This window comes from Leuciscus leuciscus (assembly GCF_965113295.1).
Source record: "Leuciscus leuciscus genome assembly, chromosome: 7".
NCBI lineage: Eukaryota > Metazoa > Chordata > Actinopteri > Cypriniformes > Leuciscidae > Leuciscus > Leuciscus leuciscus.
In genome coordinates, this window is record NC_138731.1 from 39,580,873 (window position 1) to 39,601,732 (window position 20,860).

The window sequence follows — 20,860 nt, forward strand, 5'->3', positions numbered from 1 at the left end:
TTGTAGCTCCTTACAGTCCAGTTCTCTTCAGAGACACATGGGGCCATCAGGCTCTCTGTTTATTTTTAAAGCCCGCAGGCCAGCGTACATGCTTCATCTGTCGTCAGGCAGCAATACGGCATGCGTCTGCGGCTCTTCAGTATAAACTTCCAACAATGACCGGCTCAAGTCACCTACCACAGTTACAGAGATTCAAGCTTTGGTCCACACCGCACTGGACTGAACTCTCCCCGGGTCTCCGAGTCAACGAGCAGAAGGTCAGTGAGTATGTGTGTGAATCTCTGTCAAAAACATGCTCAGGTTCAGCTCTCCCCTCAGAAAGCTAGATTATTGTAGATGTTCATTATTGACATGGTATATGTGGTACTGCCTTTAATAAAAAATAAAAAATAAATTGTATTGTGTAGCAGTACACGGGGGAAGACTACAGTAATGACAATCCCCATATAAAATAATGGGAATTGCAAATATCCTCAATATAAAATATATGGCTATATTACAGTAAAGACATCTTGGTGGAAAAATAATGAATAAAATAATTAATTAAATACTCTTAGACCTCTGTTACTAGCATCTTATGGGAATTGTATTCATGGATTTCATCAGGTCCCTTTCCACAGGTGTATTAATCAAGCACAATGCAGTCTGCATTCATAATCTAGGTGCTTGATTTTATACACCTGTGGAAAGGGACCTGATGAAACCCATGAATAGTGTTTCTATTCTTTCATAACTGCAATTTTATAATGCTTGTAATTCATATTTTTGGTAGCATACTTACGTATTTTGGTGTCTCTGGCATAATAAATTGCTTTTGGTTGTCTAATGATCAATTTTAAGTCACTTTGTATTAAAGCATTAGATAGGTAGGCTATGCAAGAACTTGCAGCAGTCCACCTTAAGACCAGATGAGCATGAGCCAGACAACTGCAAGTCAGCCAATCAGAGAAGCTCTTACAGTGATGTAGTTATGAGTCCATGCTGGCTGCTGCTAAAAACAACATCAAGAGAAAGGCACAGACGCTTACGATAGTTTTAGTCATTGGTTGTGGTTTATGACATTATTTTGAAGTAGACTGACAGGACATGATGGCTGATAGAGAGAATGTTGAGCGCCCAAACACAGCTGGTATGTGATTGTACCTCTGATCCGAATGTCTGACTTATTCTAAACATTTATACAAGAATGAACATACGTTTTTCAGCTGTTTAATACGGAATTATGTTCAACGCAGATCTATTATGGACATAATTGTTGAAAAGCCTCTTTCACACACCCAAGTGAAAGATATGCACGTAGCTATATTACTGAGACTACCCATTTGAAGCTGAACCTGTCTTACAAATGCAACGTCAGAGCTCGTCAACGTCAAAAGTTCATTTTCTCTGGAAACGCAATAGTATTTAAATATGTTTAAATAACAGGCTTGTTTAGCCTATAACTTTCTCCTTGCACATAAAGGCATTGTAGCAGCACATAACCATGGGAAAACGTTTCTTGTTTAATTCAAAAGTGCTGTTTACTTCATGTGCGATAATGCAAACATCGCGAGAGGCGTGGCTGATGTCGACCTCGTGACCAGTCGATTCTATATTAGTCCAGTCATTTTAAGCCAAAATGGGGGTCAACCTTGAACAAATTGCAACAGAAGCAAACTCAACTGATTTTGTATCCTCAATATAGTAAGGGAAAAAAAAGTCCCGAAGAATCCCATTAGGGGAAGTTTCGAAAAAGACCCAAATATAGCCTGAATAGGGTAAAATTTTTAACCTTTAGATATCACCATGAAAATTACTGAGTTGATTACTTACATCAAGACAAACAAAACATGTATTACAAGTTTTTTTGAGTTAAGGTAGGTATACAAGTCATGTAAGAATTTACTTTTAGTAATTTATGTCCATAGAGTGAGCTTTAAATATCTTAATAGTGTTTCTAAAAGCTTTTCAACAACTACACATACGCCTATCATACAGATCTATCTTCATCTATTGATCTTGTCTCTGTTAGGTCGTAACCTGAGGGAATGGCTCCAGGAGCAATTCGGCGACAGGCCTCTGGAAACGAGTGAGGACATACGTCTACACAACGCTGCCCATTTGGGAGATCTAGACACTCTCAGGACCCTACTACAAGAAGACAGCTTCAAACAGTGAAGTTTCCTTCTTCATTCATTCATTCAGTCATGACGAAACAGCGAAATTGGAAGTAGTATCATATTTTCTTCTGTAAAAAGAAAACCTACACAATGGTTTGCTTTAGGGCCCACATACAGTGGCGACTTAACTCTCTATGAAAACTGTGTGGCATACAAAAATAAACTAATTTGGAAAGAAATCAAACATTAAAATGTATTCTGAATTTATTATATTTATTGAGAGATAATTTACGCACGAAAAAATATTTAGCGATATTTCTTATTGTTGCAGCAAAAAAAATTTACAAAAATGTTTGGGGGCATTTAACAAACAAAATAAAAAATAAGAGGCATTCTGTCACTTCTAACATTCTCTCTGTTCTCTCTCTATTATCATTTTACATGTAACAGCTTTATTTGCCTATATTAATAAACTGTATGTGAGCATATTAGAGAGTAAGAGAGAAGGGAACAAATGTAAAATGCTGACATTACGCAGAATGCAAATACTAAGTGATGACGTTTTAGATCAATGTAATGAATATGCCAATTAGCACGTCTAGCGACATTTAACGACTTTTCTAGCAGGCGTTAACTGCTTTCCATTAAGGGTAGTTGGCAGCACTGCTCACAAACCATCGCTTTCGATTAAAGCTTCTGCCAAATGCATTCATGTAAATGTTCTTGTCCAATTCAAATGGGGATCTGGGTTGCTTAATTATGTTAACACAGAATATTAGATTGTGTTAGCTGAAATGTGTAACACTGAATTCTTTTTTAGGCGAATCAACGAGAAGTTGATTTGGTCATGTGGTTTGTTGCCCTGCACGCCCCTGCGTATTGCTGCCATGATGGGTCACAGCACATGCGTGGAGTTCCTGATCTCTCAGGGAGCTGGAGTGGACCTGGTGGATGTGAAGGGTCAGACTGCTTTGTTCATGGCTGTGTATAATGGACACCTGGACTGTGTGAAGATCCTTCTGAAAGCTGGTGCGGATCCGAACGGCAGCCGGCATCACCGAAGCACACCTATATACAACGCTGCACAATTGGGGCGAGTGGACATCCTAAGAGAGCTGATCAGGTAGGATCGCTTAACAAATGATATATCTTGGAAACTCTGCCATTACTGAGTGAATTTGAGTGTGCAGTCTTGGCGTAATGGCTAGAGAGTCAGACTGGTAACCCAAAGGTTGCGGGTTCGATTCTCAAAACTGGCAGGAAATGACTGAGGTGCCCATTAGAATATATTTGGGTTATATTTGAATGTATTTGGCAATTTTGGGGGCTTTTAACAAACAAACAAAACAATCAAAGTGCCTCTGACATTCTCTCGTTATCATTTTAATTGTAAATATGGCTGAAATCACAGCACAGATTGTCTTTAACTTGCAGTCTGTGTATGGTGATTTTGCCAGACGACGTTGCAATTATAAATCAAAATATTAACAGAACAAATATGTAAATGAGAACAGCTTTATTGAGAGTTTAGTTCTGACTGAATGTAGTTCATTAGCCTGTATGTGGCCTGTAATACACACAGGTTCAATGCTGATGTTGATATTGACCACCGGCTGGAACAGAGGGCTATGTACGGCACCGGCACTTTGGCAACTCTGGCAATCTGTCCACTTTTCATCAGCGCTGTTTACCACCACTTCCCCTGCTTCCAGATGCTTCTGAATGCCGGGGCCAACCCAAACTACAACTACAATGGCCCCGTGAACAGGGAAGCGCTGGTCAGGGGCCGGACCTCCTGTATGCTGGATGCAGTTCTGAAACTCGGATGCGAACCACCCTTTGTCCGCTTGCTGTTGGACCATGGCGCTAACCCGTATCTGGTCCCCTGGTACAAGCTCGATCCTGACAGCAAGGTTCGCTTAAAGGTCAACGCTGAAGCCCTTCAAATCTTCCAGGAGGCCAAAAGTAAGTTGTGTTATAGATGATGTCATGTTATCAGATGTAAAAAGAAAAGTAACTAATTAAAATACATTTTATTGATTACAAAAACTGCCTACCGAGGCTTTGCTTTTTAGTGTTTTTAGTGTGACCCATTCACACTAAAAACACTAAAAAGCAAAGCCTCGTTAGGCAGTTTTTGTAATCAATAAAATTTATTTTAATTAGTTACTTTTCTTTTTATAATATGCAAAAATTTAAAGGCACATAATACTTCATCATTAAAGGGGTGGTATAACGCCCTTTTTATAAGATGTAAAATAAGTCTCTGGTGTCCCCAGAGTGTGTATGTGAAGTTTTAGCTCAAAATACCCCACAGATATTTTTATATAGCATGTTAAAGTTGTCACTTTTTGAGGGTGAGCAAAAATGCACCGTTTTGTGTCTGTTCCTTTAAATGCAAATGAACTGCTGCTCCTGGCACAGGGGGCGGAGCTTCAACAGCTAGTGTCATTTTACCTCACACAGACATGCACTGAAAATTAAAAAAAACTTTTAGCCTTTTATGTTCAAACCGGATTCAGACAATGATGGAGAGACTCAAGAAGAAGTGACAACATGTAGAAGCAACAGGACATTTCTGAATGGTTAGTTGATGAATTTATGTAGCTTATGTGTAGTTATCTTCTAGTCATTGATTAGCATATTCTGTCATGATAGTCTATAAATCACGTTCCCGGGGGCGGGTTTTATGTAAATTTTAGGGTTGGTGATGTCACTAACCCGGGAGGAAGCTTGTGTAGTCCCTACCAGTCGTTTGTTGTAGTCCTTAAAAAGCTATTTCTTTAAAATCTTTTTTTTTTTTTTAATCTTCCTTTGCTTTGAACTTTGAGCATTGTAACTTTGCAGATGTTGTTTATGCTCAAACAGCAACATTACACACTAACTAAAGTTAAAAAAGTGAAATCATAATCAACCACCCCTTTAAAGTATAAAGTACAATAATCCTACTTTGAATCAAAGGTGTAGTCAGCTCTGGGCTTCTTGTCCTCAGCTCTGGGCTTCTAGGCGTCAGTACTGACGTATCAGTATCCCAAGAGGCGATCAACTCTTCAGTCTTTTATACTCCTGTTGTTTGCCACTGAAGTTAGGTGCTAATCTTCTTGATTGACGTAAGTTGTAAGTTTCCCAAAGTTTCCAAGAACCTTCTCAAGGCCTTGCAGGTGCAAACCGTCCTCATGTTCACATCCTTGAACTCCAGGAAACTCAACCAAGATGGCTGATTTCCTTTTAAGGTTCTAGGAGAAGAACCACAGTAGAACCACAGTCTTTTGTGTCCTTGAGCACACACATAAACACACACTTCTGCTCCTCCCTCTCATGGGTAGGCACACACACACACACACACACATTCATAACTAACAATTATTGTTGACTCTACCAATACAGTATAAGGCATTTCTTAGAAAGAAAAATCAATAACATGGTAAGCGATGCATTATTTTCAATACATTGGATAAATATGTGTAACAAAAAGGCATCTACAATAAACAAATAGGCAGGGTAATTATATTTCCTTGATATTATACAACAAGCTTTATAGTTAAACTGCATTGAGCACTGCTATTACCTGTGCTCACTAATATTGCTTTCTAACACAGGAAACCCGAGGAGATTGATGGACCTGTGCCGCATTAGAATCCGGAAGATCATGGGCAAGGAGCGTCTGCAATGCATCTCTTTACTTCAGCTGCCAGAAATCATCAAAAGGTTTCTGTTTCACAAGGATTGATGTGACTCTGCTTCTCCATGTAGATGGTCGATTAATTTGCACTCGCTCCCCAACATTACTTACACTGGAAACCAATGTCTTCCAAGGTAATGGCATTTTGTGTTGGTAATCTGTGTTGGTTCTGGGGGAAAATCTGTGGAAAAAAGCTGAGAATACTACAATCTTATTGTGAGTATAATGCATAAACATATTAGCGAAAATATTTAATAAACACGCTGTTGCTGCCATTTCAGAGAGTTTTAGATACTCAGCTTGCCAAAGAAAAATCACTGAAGTACCAGTAGTAAAATCACTGTAACATTAAAGTAATGACTCTGGTGCTTTTTGATGTTTTTATAACATCAACATGTGAATATAATGCTGAAAATGTTTTCTTACATAGTCCCTGTATTTTTGCATTTACAGTAGTGTGAAGTACTGACGTGTACATCTGTACTTTACTGAAGTAGCTTCTACTTTCCTTGAATATTTTGATTTGTTGCAACTTTTGTTTACCTCACTTTTTTTTTTCAATCCAGATAAATATTTTTACTCTGATACATTCTTATTGTCTTGTTATTCATTACCCTGATTAAAATGTAGGAAGCGCATAGAAAAGTCTTAACATCCTGCCCAATAAGCGTTTTTGTCGTTATTTACAGAATATACAGTAGTGTCAACAACAGCACTTGAAAACTTACCAAGGCTGCATTTATTTGATCAAAACAGTAATATTAGGATATATTATTATAATTTAAAATTAACTGATTTATATTTTGGTATATTTTTAAAATGTAATGTATTCATATGAATTTTCATCAGTCATTACTCATGTCTTCAGTGTAACATGAGCCTTCAGAAATCATTTCTGCAGAAAAAAATTCATGACTTTTTTATGGTTGCTGTAGTAATGCACACGATGAAAAGAGTAGAAAACAAATATGGTATTTATTAAATCCACAACGGAAAACTTAGGAAGATCATAGGAGTAAACACAACCACTTTTAATACCCGGTACACATTGTACAATGTTGGGCTGTCCTAGACGAAAGATGACCAATCGAGGTGATTTCTGTGGTCGTGGCTCCTAAACAGTGGTCCTACGTCATACAGTGAGAGAGGATCAAAGATGGCCGTTGTCACGGTCTTGTGACCAAAGATAACCTGTGATCATTTTCTAAGAGTGACAGTGAAATTCAGCATGATCATCTCATAGTGTGTTTGCTGCTACAACCTATGTCTACTGACTAGCCAAGTAAGTGCCACATGAAATGGCGTATTGATCAACGCGACATGGTGCTAAAATTACTACTTACCTCAAGCTCCATTTGCAAAATTGGCATGCCAAGTTGGCCTCTCTTCTCTAGCCATGACCACGTCCATATTTGTTTCCTTCGCTTACTACTCTTTTTTAATTTTTATTTTTTTAGCACCCATAAAAATCACATTTGTCAAAGTGCGATTCATCTTCCTCTATTTGTTTACCACTAGCGCATGCTGATGACGTCTTATTCTTCTACACGAACTTGTGTAGTAGACTATGATCCAATAGATGTCATCATCGTACAGTCTACATACATGTCGTACTCTAATGTATTATATCCATGTCAAATACCACGATAACAAAACAGAACATACTATTATCAAGAAACATTTCTTATTATAATAATGTATCTGTCTAAATAGTGAAACTTTTTTTCAGAATTATTTGATAAATAGAATGTTCAAAAGAACCGCATTTTCTAATAGAATTCCTCTGTAACATTTTAAATGTCTTTACTGTCACTTTTGATCAATTGAATGCATCCTAGCTGAATAAAAGCACATTTTAATTTCCATTAAAATAGCACTTTTTGATGTGGTATCTGTACTTTTACTTAGTTATGAAACTTGAGTATCACTGTTCATTTCAATACTGATATGAAAAAGCTATTGCACACAGCTCCATGCTCCCATCAGCTTTGTTTTCTTCATGTGTGTGTGTGTGTGTGTGTGTGTGTGTGTGTGTGTGTTTAATCCAAGGGGTCATTATTGTTTTTCTCTCTCAGCATGTAAATTATTTCTAAATCTCATGATTGAAAAACATAATTACCATTCAGCACAGGAAGTAATTTATACTTCCTGTACGATGGATCCTTACAGAGGCCCTGCCCACAAGTTTCTCAGGGGTCTTAGCAGATATCATACTGAGCTATCATATCTCACTATCATATAATGGTCTCTGATGTGCACTGATTCCACTAAGGTTTTCAACCATATCGCAGATTTCCCAGGCTTCATCCATCAGGATCACTCTCTGGGTACAACTGCCTTTTCTCCTTGTCAGACTATCACTTTAGTGTGCTGTGACATTAAAACCACATCTTGCTGAAAACCACAAACAGTGGAAAGCAAAGCCTGGGAAAGCCTGGACTCTGCCAACGAATCACCAGTGGACTCATAGAGCTGCAGTCGCTTTATCTTCGTCTGCCCAATGGGGGAAAGGTGGGTTCACACACTACTAAGTGCACTCTCGTTCATGAGTACCCTGTAATAATCTTCCCTCGGTGCATTTTTGCTGTTATGCTGCCATCCAACACTTGATTTCGAACACTTTTCAAAGCTCCCTGTTTAATGTCAATATGTCAGCAGCAGATCTTGAGTGACTGTCATCTTTTTCCGATTGTTTTCAACAGCAGATCTGGAAAGAGGCCGCTTAGAAACCCCAAAACTCTAAGAGCAGGATGCATGTTCAGATGGGGGGGCCCTGAATCCCTAAAGCCATCCCAAAATTCTCATCTGTGATTGGCCATTTCCCAAGTCGGGATAGGATGTTCAATAAAATCTCCTTGATTTGAACTGGGACGGGAAGCATGTGTTAAAAAAATACACTTTGGCCATCCAAAATAAATATGTAAGTACACTTTATAATATAACCTAATAAATGTTGGCCTTAAAGACACCCTGTGGTGAAAATCAAGCTTTTAATGTTGTTTATGTCTATGTGGTGTTTTTAATATGCTTTAAGACAAACCATGTGTAAATGATTGTGTATTAAGTATTTTCTCCTTAAAACTGCAGTTTACCAAAGACACGCGGTTTGAAATCGCCAGTGTTTCTTACGTCACAAACTACCATGTAACCAATCACGTCAATGTGCAGGCGAGCTTTAGCCAACCAGATCTCATGAAAGTGCGTATCTATAGCACGAATTCTATTTCTCGTATACCATTTATACGCCAAAAATAGTTTTTGCGTGCATATGATACGCAGTTTATGCGTAATCCAAGGGGTTTGCAGTGCGTATCATGCATTTTTGGCGTATGAATGGCATGAGAAATAAAATGAGTGCTATAGATACGCACTTTCATGTGATTGTGTTGTATGCTGTGAAGCTGGGGAGTCTCAAGAGAAGCCAGGTTATCTTTTACTGTTGATATGAAAAATCGGGTACATTTAGCATCATAAATATGATGTATTTTACAATGTTATGATGAACTATATGCCTTTCTCCACTGACGTTCTGTGATGCTCAACGTTTCTAAGGATACTGATTGTTAGAAGGTAGCAGTCTGACTCTGAGTTGGCGAACGGGAACGTGGTTTTTGTAACATTAGCAAGTGACAACACTTTAAGTGGCAACATAGTCATAGGCCCTGTTATACGACAAAGGTAAGGAGTGGTGGGGGGGGATTTTATTTTTGGCAAAAATGGTTTGGCTAAAACTCATTTTGCACATTTGTGTTTGTTTCAGGATTTAGTGGGAAAGGCATGTGGTTATTTAATAACACATTCAGAGGTATATACATGACAACCAAGTCACTCATGTACGGAGCCCCTAAGGGGACACGGTGAAGAAAAAAAGAAAGAGATTTTTTGTAAATGCTTTTGTGTTCTCTCACAAATGTTTTGTGTTCCCGCAAGAACCTTTGCCTTCGCTTGCAAAGAACACAAAAGTTTTGTGAAAAGTTTCTCATTTGCGAGAGAAAGCAAAAGCATTGATTATTTTTCCTCCCATCTCATTTTTTTTTTTTTTTTACACCATGTCCCTTTAAGGGCTCCGTACTCATGGCCTTACAAGTGACCTTTATCCACCTTATTTTGCAATGCCGTTTTGGTCAAGTGGCATCTCTTTTACGCAATAAAACAAAGTACTATCTATTATAAAGAATCTGTGTATTACTATATGGTGTAGTGTGACCCTTTATTATTCAGTCAAGACTATATTGCTCTGTATGATGATGGTTTGTGCATTTAACTTTGTCCAAGACATGATCTCTGCTCTTTGTTATGGCTGTAGTAGTTTCAGTTTAATGGGTGTATATTGACTCAGAGCTCTAGATGGCACTATCTTCATGTGAAGCCTCACCATGCCTTCTTTCTCTCCACAGGGACCAAACATTATTTATAACAAGCATTTTCTCTTGGGCATTGTTATGTATGCATGCATGTATGTACAGTATGTAAATATGTATTTAACCATATATTTTGGCATTTTATGGGTCATCAGGGTTTCCTTTTTGTCTTTATCAATACCTCTGCACTCTTCTGCATTCAACATTTCAAAATGTAGGTTTCGTTTCTGATATAGCAAACATTTATGTTTTTGATTCAGATTCCCAGAAGAGTGATTCTGATTCTGTCTGATATTTTGACTATTGTTGAAAGATAAAGCAACATTTCATAAATTGTTCCTATGTTATTTTTTATTGTTTTTCCATAAATCAGCTGTATCAGTTGTAGTTGTAGTTTATCAATTGTTTTATGATGCCACTAACTGCATTCTTGTCTTATAAATGTATTAGAAAAACACATCCTAAGTTTTTAATGAAACAGACAATTTCCTCATGCATTTAATTTTGGTTTTAACGGAAATGCAATTAACTGCGTCTTAAGATTTTATATAGGCTTATAAAAGTGCATGTGTGCTTGTGTTGGTAAAAAATAACTTTTTTTTCTATTTGTTACAATTGAGGAACAGCTGCATGTTGTTTAGTTCATTTTCATCTCGTATCTCACCTTCTATCAGAGTAATTTGCACTTGCGCTCTTATTTTATTTTCCTTCTTTAATTGCAGCACATTTTTTTGGAACAGTGATCTCATACCTTTGACTAGCTGGATCTTTTTGTTGTTCAGTTTTTCCCCCTCCTCATCCTGCTGCATAGTTCACATAAAAAAAAAAAAGAAAGCTTTTTTTTTTTTTTTTGCATGTGATTTAGATCGGGTATTATTAAAGATGTGTTGTTCCTGCCAAAAAAAAAAAGACAAAAAAAAGGCTAGAATTCTAGAAATTAAACACTATTGATATGCAGTCCAAGTAAAACATGGACTGCATAAAAAGTTTTGCTTGTTTTGTGTCAGGTCAATATAACAGGAAGGGTAGCGATTAAATAAATATTGGTAATTTTTCATTTCTGTGTCATACACATGCAAAATCAATTACAATAGTATTTCCGGCGCAGTTCTCCTCTCAAACAGCCGTTTGCGTGTCAGATCTCAGACAGTAAAGGAAGGCGACGCTTAAATCTGTGGCTTGGTTTAAGACAGGAAATATTGAATGGAGAAAATTTACCTATAAATCTGTGTTAATTAGGAAACCAAAATTGCTTAATGCCTCTTAATTTGACTTATTTCCAGCAGAACCGGCAGTTGTGAATTGCGGCATACAGCGGAATGAATGTTCCAGACTCTCAGCTCCTGCCTCCTGAAAAGTGTACAGATCTGAAACTAATAAAAAAAAGCAAACTAAACAAACCAGTAACATCTTTGAGACCTTGCAATAGCATTTGCCAACAACTCATATTGCAGGTCAACAGCCTTTTAGCATTGGGTTTGTGTTCATTAACCTAGTTTGATTTAGAGATCATGCACATTAGCTGTAGATTGTTGTTTTATTACTAAACATTAATCTTAAGCCACTCAAAACTGCTAAAAATAATCTCGCAGAATGTTTTACGTTTTCCCTCATGCGAAATACCACACAGTCCCAGAGTTTTTCCAGCTCTTTAAGTACAGAGGCTTTGTAATTGATAGTATTCATTAAGCCAAACTACCCATGGTTAATTGCTTCTGTGAAGCTTTGGCTCTGGGGAGCAGCTCCACAGCTGAGCTGAACCGTTTGCTCTTGGCCAAGGAACAAAGCTATCAGCAGACATGTTTGAGGGCATTCGGGCTTCCTCTTGAAATTAAGCAGGAATTGTCACTCGGCTAAACAAACCGCCATCAGACAACGGCATCAGCAGGAACCCTGGAAAAGAAGAGGACAATAACAATTCCACAACCACTATGGGAATGCAGTAAAATGTGTTTTCCTGCAGCCTGGAATCCCAGACTTAAACCTGCAGGCACAGAATGGAGTGGAAAGCGGCCTGTGAACGCCATGCATGCCGGTTCACAGGTAGAGTCACGGGATTGCATCATCATGTGTCACGAAACCCCCTACCACCAAATCCAAATCCACCACATAGACTTCAGAATCATGCTATTACGTAACTCTGAGCTCATTCGCAGACTGTGTCGCTTTCTGCGATTTGGATCAAGTGACCCTGAAGTGGAACCGTGAACAGCGTAGAAGGAGGATATGGGGTGTCTCATTTGGATGGAGGCCCTGCAGCGATTCCCTCGACACTTCCTCCTAGTACGACCCTTCTGACAGAGGGTGGGAAAGGATCCAAGCCCACGGCCCAACGCCACATCAAATCAACCATTTCCTCCCCTGATAAGACGGCACAGACGAGCTTCCCAGATCTCCAATAAGAAGGAAAAGAGATGTTTAGAGGATTAGTCCTGGTGGAGGTTGATTTTGGCTGTCTTTGTTCCTTCCCACTAAAGCCTCTCACGTTTTTTCTTCAGCGTCGAGAGATGCTCAACTCAATCTCACATTGTTTTGAATAAAGGTATACTGCATAAATGCTTTAGCCAACTTCATTTCCAGCAGTGGACTTTTGCTTAACCCGGAAATTAGCATCCCCCTGGAAGCCTCGACAAACCCCCCAATATGATTCTTGCATGTTTTGTTCTTAGTCTTAACAAATAAACACTTTAACAAATTGTGAAGCCTAAACATAATCGCCAGAAGTAAAAAGCTAAGCGTAGGCTACAACACGACGGTCGGTCGCATGACTTCAACATCACTATCACTACGCTTCTGAGCGCTTTAAAGTCTTTATTTAAAAACATTTTCCCTGAATGTTTGAGTTCGAATAGTTTCAAGAGCGTGATTCTAAACACAAGGCTGCAAATGCGGACTAGTGAGTAAATGAGTTTACTAGGGGTGCGTTTCCCGAAAGCATCGTTAGCCAACTATGGTCGCAAGTTCCGTCGTTATCAGCATAGTTCAACGATTTGGTGTTTCCCGGAACCATCGTTCCAACGAACGTTCGCAAACAGCATTGCAAACTTGTGTAGTTGGAACGACAGCTCTCGAGCTGTGGTTAGAAGCATAGTTTCCAGTTTACATGAGATGTAGACTGAATACATCCTTATCTTTAGCAAAATAAGCAAGCTGACATTCAGTACAACCCGTGTTATTTATTTAGAATACATACAAATGTAATTTACGTCTTTTAGTTTGTCAAGAGATTTTAAGCACCGTTTTTGAAGAGTGCGCATGTGCGAACGTGCTCTAACGTTACTGTGTAAGAACGAGCCAAATATTGAGTCTGGTAATAAAGCAAAATAACTGAGAAAAATTAGAAATGGTCTTCAGATGCCATGTCTGTAAGTTATATGACAAAATCTAGCGTTAATTCGATCTCAAACAGATTAATTAAAATAAGTTATTAGTCCACCACGTGCGAGACGTCATAACCAACGTGGTTGAACGATACTTTGCGACACGGTTTCGGGAAACAGTCGTGACTAGCTAGTTGATTTCTCCAACGATGCATCGTACTATGGTAGTTAAGTTGTACGGGAAACGCACCCCTGTTCGGCGTGATGACATTTAATGTCCTCGACAACCTCTGTAGTCCCATTTAGACACACAAGACAAGTAAAATACAAGGAGTTATTACTCATGTACTTTATATCCTAGAATAATAATGTCAAAAGATCTTGAGCTTGTGTTCAACACAGACCTTATTTCAGGCATTTAACCAAACAGTCATTCAAAAAAACACAATGACTTCAGGACGATGGAACCCGGAAGTGCTAAAATGCAACTCGTTCCTGGGTTTAAATTGCCTATAAAAATTGCTATCATCATTCTCTATTGCACAGCATTTAATGCAGATTGCAAATACAAATTCTTAAAAAACATTATTTCTTTTGCTTTATGATTTAACAGTAGCGGTCAAAAGAAATCATGTCAATTTGAATGTGCATCTGGATTAAAAGCATTACAAAACCTAATGTATGTCATGCTTGCTTGCTTGCTTGCCTTTTCAGCCAATGCACTCGCCTTGCGCTCTTTGCAAAGATGCAAATGGATTCATCCTGAGACCCGGGAGCCTGTGTAAGGAAGCCCAGGTGGATTGGATCGATGGCCGTGACGAGGCTATAATGTGAAGAGTCAGCACATGAATAGGAAGGTACACACAACTCGACTTAGCTGACCCATGTGGCAGAACCTGATACTCCTCGAGCGGAGCGGAGGCCCGGTTAGCTGTCCGCAGCTTGATCTCTAAAGGGCTCTGACTGCCTCTACCTCTTTAGGTTACTGTCAGGAACATGCATTTCCTGTCTACTTGGTTTTTTTTCTGACATTAAGTTGGAGAGACAGGTGTGTTCTTGATGCTACCTTTGCCCGACACCCAAATAGTATGTACATTTTTTTGGCTAACTGCGTCCAGTTTAATCAAGAGATACCTGACATTCCTGTTTTGAAACAGTGCAGGGTATATTTATCTTGGGTGGTTGTGCTAAAATACGAAGTGCAGAGCCTGTGATGATTGCAATGTAATAGTTGCATGAATTTCCACATGGAATGTTTATTTGGAGCAATGATTGCTGGGTACTCTGAGGTGTGTTAAGAAAGCTCGCAATCTCTCGCTGGATCTCGTCAGCATTGCGTGACAGTGGAGTGAGGATCCGGTCCTTGGTGAATTCCATCATGAAGTATATTGCTCTTGTGGTTTCAGACGGTTTCTGAAGTCACGGCGAGGCTTGTTGATTTATAATCTCAGATGTCATCCTTCACAATGACTCTCCTCTGAGACAGACCCTGCGTTCCAAGCTCATTCGACATGAATGCTTCCTGTAGAAATGGGCGCATTCAGTCTTCAACCAAAGCTTTGGGTTGGCTTTAGTTCGGCACGTGCTGTTCTGCCTAACTTTCCTCAAGTTAATCACTGGACTGTAAATGTACTCTTAAAATCACAGCAGACTTTTGACAAGCATGCTTGGCTCTTTAGAAGAGCCCTAAGTGGCGAGGGAAACTCCGTAACGTATAATTAATGAAGAGCCGACTCACCCTGATTGGTTGTGTATCACGTCGTATGCCCTAGGCAATTGCACATGGAGACACAAGTAACCTTTTTTTTTTTTATGACTCGGTTGCTCCAAACCTCCGATGTTTCATCCCTGATACACGCCTCCCTCTCGTCAAAAACTCATACGCTCATTAGTATCCACATTCTCTGTAATTTACTCATCAAGAGGGCAGCATCCTCAGTTTACTGAGCTGATTTTGCTTGTCTTCTTCTGGCCCATATTTAGTTGGCAATGAGCATGAACTCCATGAACCTTCAGCAAAAAAAAAAAAAAAAAGCTGTCAGGTGTCAAGATGGCCCGAAAATGACCTCTGACTCATTCACATTCATTGGAGTGATTCAATTCAAACATTCAAAGTGGATTTTGAATGCAACTTCCAAAAACTATTTTTGTCCTTCATATTTGCAATAAGTTGTATCATTATGGCCAGTTCAGCTGAGTTGTGCCTTCTGCAAATCATTTACTTAACTGAAACTTAACTGAAAATTCTGTCATCATCTAACCACTATCGTGAATCTTAAAACCAGCATTCCTTTATTTTCTTTGAATCCAAAATATGCTATTTTTTATATGAATTGTATAATTAAAATTTGATAATAAAAATGTGTGACCCTGGACCACAAAACCAGTCATAAGTCGCACGGGTATATTTGTGGCAATAGCCAACATTGTATGGGTCAAAATTTTGATTTTTTTTTATGCCGAAAATCATTGTTCCATGAAGAATGTTCCATTTTTGTGAGTTAATGCTAGCCTGGTTAAAACCAGACCATTCTCAGTAGTAACTGAGTTATGGTCTGGCAAAGCTTCATTAATAACTCATTTCCAAAGGGGCGTCACCAACGGACGTCGCTCAAATGCCTCTGGGCGCAATTGGATAGACCTAAAACCAATCAGAGCGATCGTCATCGTGTAAAGCCATATGCTGCGTCCCAATTCGCCTAAGTTACACTACGCCATAAAAGTATGTACTCTTTTTGTGAAGAAAAGGTATTTACTTTTGAATGTGTAGCAGAAAAGTAGGCAAGCTTTGGGACATACTACTTCGTCATCTTTATCGGACGGATCTCTCGCGTGCAGCCTGTCACTTAAACTCCCCTGTCAATCATCTTGTCACAGATAAAATCCACTATTAAATAGTCTGATTTAATTTCCTACCGTTTCGGAGAGAAATGTAGTAGCACGTTCATCTGCCAGTGGGTGTTTCGTGGAGACTGTCCTCATGTGTTTGCAATTTTAATATGCATTTAAAAGTTGCTGCGCTTCACCAACGGACATCGCTCAAATGCCTCTGGGCGCAATTGGATAGACCTAAAACCAATCAGAGCGATCGTCATCGTGTAAAGCCCGCCCCAACGTTTCTGATTGGTGCCGCGATTTCGAGGGATTAGAAATGGGCTTGAATGAGCTCTTTGCCAGACTACTTGCAGAGCAAATCTAAATTTGCTGGAAGTTGTCTGGGTTTTCCCAGGCTAAGTTAATGCAGCAACATCGAGGACTTCATTTGGACCACTTTAAAGGCGATTTTCTCAATATTTAGATTTGTTTGCACCCTCAGATTCCAGATTTTCATCTCTTGTCTATGGCAGCAAGTACAAAATAATTGTACCTGACATTACTGAAAATAGTGCTCAAAAGTAATTGTTTTAGACCATGAATTTCTCCCTGAAAGTCTTAAGGGCTGAGAGATGGCCTGAGTGTCGGGAGGATGTCGGCAGCGCACAGCGAATGACAGAACTTCCTCTGATTACCCCTCAAGAGGATGTGATATTAGATGTGTTTGTTTGCTTGCTTTTAACTCAGCCTTGCTAAAGCTGTGTAGCGTCTGCTCGCTGCATTACAGGCTGCAGCAGGAAGCGGAGGACAGATCTTCAGGAACTGGAGAAACAGCTGGTCACTGGCCTGGACTGTGCGTGTTCCCCAGGCCTGTGATCTCATTCGCACGATGGACGTCCCTTGACGTGGCGAAACAGCATCTGACTTTTCGCTCATCACTAAATCAAGCTGATGATCAGGAGCAAGTCCAAAAAGCTCACATCATGCAGACATTTTATAAAGTTGTATCCACTCAAGCTTGACTTTATGTGTTTTTGTGTATTTGCAGAACTGTTTTATGGGGTATAATGAGAGCGGAGAGTCATTCAGTGGACAGACCAACATTAACTCATATACAGAAGAGAATATATACTGAGGTACTGTGTCCCAAAATGGGCTCTGCAAGGGTCTCCGGAAAAGAAAATGTAAAAATTGACATATTTTATAATATTATGGTTTCATTCTGCTCTATACGGATGGGTCGAACATCATAGATTAATCACAAAACATTTTCCTTCTATTGACAATTTATTTTTATTTTTATACATATAAACAGTATTCAAATGGTCCTCCATAATTATAGTTAACTGAAACTAAAACTATTGAAAAAATATTTTGAAATAAAATAAACGTTAACTGAAAAAAAACACACAAAATAACATACCTATTTTATTTCTGCCAATGAATAATTTCTCATTTTAACTTGATATCCTAAAATTACTACAACTGAAATAATAATTTATAAAAGCTATACAGACATTTTTTTTAAATAAAATTGAAAATGATCAAACACAACAAAATTACTGAACTAACTAAAATGAAAATGGAAAATTTAAAATAAAAACTAAGTGAAAATATTAATAAAAACTATATTAGTATCTCAATATCAAATAACACTGGTGGGGAAGGAAAAAAGATACAATGGCAACTTAATAGAGGTATATCTTGCAAATGTTTATAATATTTACTTTTCATAACTATTATTATTATTATTGTTAATTTGTTTGATTTAGATTTATTTATATATAAAAATGTATTTATAGATGAAAATATATAGCTGCGTTTATATTTTAGGGAGGGGTCACTCAGAAGGGGTCACTCATCATATTTAGGGGGTCCCTAGCATCAAAAAGTTTAAAAAAACCTTCTGTATCCCACAATGCAGTGTGCCTGACCTGACCATCCATTTCTAGTCAGATGAATGAATATTGGTCATTTGATCACTGCCAAGAATAAATGAACAAAATTGGATGAAAAATGCATTTCTGAGATAATAACTAGATGTCGAATGAATCATGCAGCGTGATGAGGACGTTATGGGGACAAAAGATGGCAATGTCCCAAATCCTTGTCCTTGTTGGGGACATTTTTTTGGTCCCCATGATGAAAACATCTTATAAATCATACTAAGTAATGTTTGTTGAAAATGTAAAAATGCAGTTTTCTATGATGGCTAGGTTTAGGGTTAAGGGATAGAATATACAGTTTTGGAAAGTCCCCATAAAACATGAAAACCGAGCATGTGTGTGTGTATTTTTTTTTTATTTCTTTTTTGACAGTATGGTGAAGCGTTAGCTATGGATTGGCCCAGTTAAACTAGCCAAACTCTGTGCATAAACATTTCAACCCCTGATGCTGTTTTATTTATCGCAGCGCACTTCCACATCCTCCGCGAACGGGCGGCATGTTGCTTTGATAAAAGCGAGTCGGCGAGGAAGAGGGCCGGGGTGTAGGTGGGGTGTGCTTTGCATGCAACAGGCCACTCCACACTGTTATTCTTCTCTCGGTGTTTGATGGATGGGAGGTTTGCCAGAGAGCTCGTGTGTGTGTTTATAGTGTCAAATGCATACCACATGTAGGCTCAGGTTCTGGTTCTGCACCGTCTCTCTCTCTCTCTCTCTCGGAGAGCATCCTGATGGCAGACAGGAGTAATCATCCCGTCTTACTCCTCCTCGGCATGCGCTGCACCTGCTTAGTGGTGCTCAAGTACTTTTACAGACCATTTCCAACCGGCTTTCATTCATTAGTTCAGTATGGATTTATTCTCATATACAAAGGCTAAATGGACAGCTCTGTGCCAGAGAGCTAATGGATTAGGGTGGATCCCAGTGTGATTTATACAGATATTATTTAATATTATTTACAAAAGTTAATTTAGTCAATCGGCCAAAATGTTTATTATAACTATATAAGAATAATTTGTGAAGTATACTATTTTTATTTTTTATGTAATTTAATTTAATTTATTTTTTAAAATATATTTACATTCATTTATCAGCGACTTGAATGCAGAAGTGATTCATCCTAAAGAGACGTTTTAATGTTTTAAAAATTCCCCAGATGATTTTAATGTACTGTTCAAAAGTCAGTAAGATATATTTTAAAGAAATTAATAATTTTATTCAACAAGGATGCATTAAATAAAAAAAATAAAAATAAAAAAGTGACAGTCAAGGCATTTATAATGTTTAAAAAAAAAAAATTATATTACAAAAAAATGCTGTTCTCTTGAACTTTTTATTCATCAAAGATTCCTGAAAAATATCAAGTTTTCCACCAAAAATATTAAGTGGCCCAACTGAAGAAGAAATGTTTATTTGGATCATGTGACACTGAAGACTGGAGTAATGATGCTGAAAATTCAGCTTTGCATCACAGGAATAAGATACTTTTTAAAATATATTAAAATAAAATGTAAATAATATATCAGTTTTACTGCATGTTTGATCAAATAAATGTAGCTTTGGTGAGCTTAAGAGACTTCTTTCAAAAACAATAAATAATCTTATCAACAGTAGTGAATTTTATGGTGATGATAGTATCTCATTTTAGGGTTTTGAAGCCACGAATAGGCTGCTCTGGTCTGAAGTTGACTAGAAGTTTGAAATGATCTCAGAATTTACACAGACATTCTAATTGAAGAGTTTGTCATTTGACCTCAATGCAACAGTTGCTGCTGCGGGATGTGGATGGTTAAGGTTATAGTTGACTTATTTACAGTTACCTGGTGAAATGATCAGGAAGAAATAAAAATGCATTTCATTTAGATACATGGTATTGTAAAATTCAATGATACAATCTGACCTTGCCATACTTTGGCTTTATTGAACTGACGTCGCTGCTTATGTACCTCTGAGCGTAGAACCGCAATGTCTGTGCCACTCGGGATAATAGTTCCTACTTAAGCTTTTATTTACGCCCTGCCGAAAAGCACTGAAGTGCTTTACCTCCAGCAGAACAGCAGTTTTAAAACTCTTCCATTTTAGTCATTGGAGAATGTGACATACTGACAGTGTCATAAAGCACAGCTTCATCAAAGTCTGGAAGCTCAGCAGGCCAAGATAAAAGCATCATCTCATGGCATTTTGTCTTTTTCTGACTTCATAGCTCTCCTGATGGAAACCGAAGACGAGCGATCGAGGCTTTGGCTCCCTCCCAGACGCAACATGCTCACATTTACCCTTCTCCAACAGTCTGGACGCCAGCCGGAGACAAAGGGCAGATGTTGTGATGCGGTGCGTTTCTTCTACAAGGTTTATTTTCTCGGTCTGTGTATACATGCAATTTGTTTATTTACTTCTTTAGTCTGTACAGTATCCACCAGAGGCTCACTTCCGCTGAGAAATGATTTTGTTTACAGGGCAATTTTCACATATGCACAGGCATACACGCTGCTCTCTGTGATGGCAAACCACTTCCTAAGATGAGACCGATCACAAACAGGCCTGACACGTTTCAAACAGGGGCATGAACTGAACAAGCTAGAGTTTCCCAACCTTTTGCTCTTATGTACGCCCACAGATCTAGCGGTGTGGCTCAAGTGCT

At 38.5% G+C, this 20,860-nt stretch overlaps 1 protein-coding gene across 1 annotated transcript; it reads left to right on the top strand.

The window, feature by feature from the left end:
* Nucleotides 1–957: 957 nt before the first annotated feature.
* Nucleotides 958–6,366, top strand: asb1 (ankyrin repeat and SOCS box containing 1). The gene is made up of 5 exons (XM_082174790.1): nucleotides 958–1,129; nucleotides 2,012–2,153; nucleotides 2,920–3,222; nucleotides 3,682–4,064; nucleotides 5,699–6,366. Exons 1-5 carry the CDS (start codon nucleotides 1,087–1,089, stop codon nucleotides 5,827–5,829), a joined length of 1,002 nt encoding a protein of 333 aa, XP_082030916.1. The 5' UTR covers nucleotides 958–1,086; the 3' UTR covers nucleotides 5,830–6,366.
* Nucleotides 6,367–20,860: the final 14,494 nt, after the last annotated feature.

Excerpts from the sequence above, each read along its gene's own strand:
- asb1 (XM_082174790.1), top strand. The coding sequence starts at position 1,087 with ATGATGGCTGATAGAGAGAATGTTGAGCGCCCAAACACAGCTG. Across the intron at positions 2,154-2,919 it reads CAAGAAGACAGCTTCAAACA|GCGAATCAACGAGAAGTTGA; the intron begins GTGAAGTTTCCT and ends ATTCTTTTTTAG. Across the intron at positions 3,223-3,681 it reads ATCCTAAGAGAGCTGATCAG|GTTCAATGCTGATGTTGATA; the intron begins GTAGGATCGCTT and ends TAATACACACAG.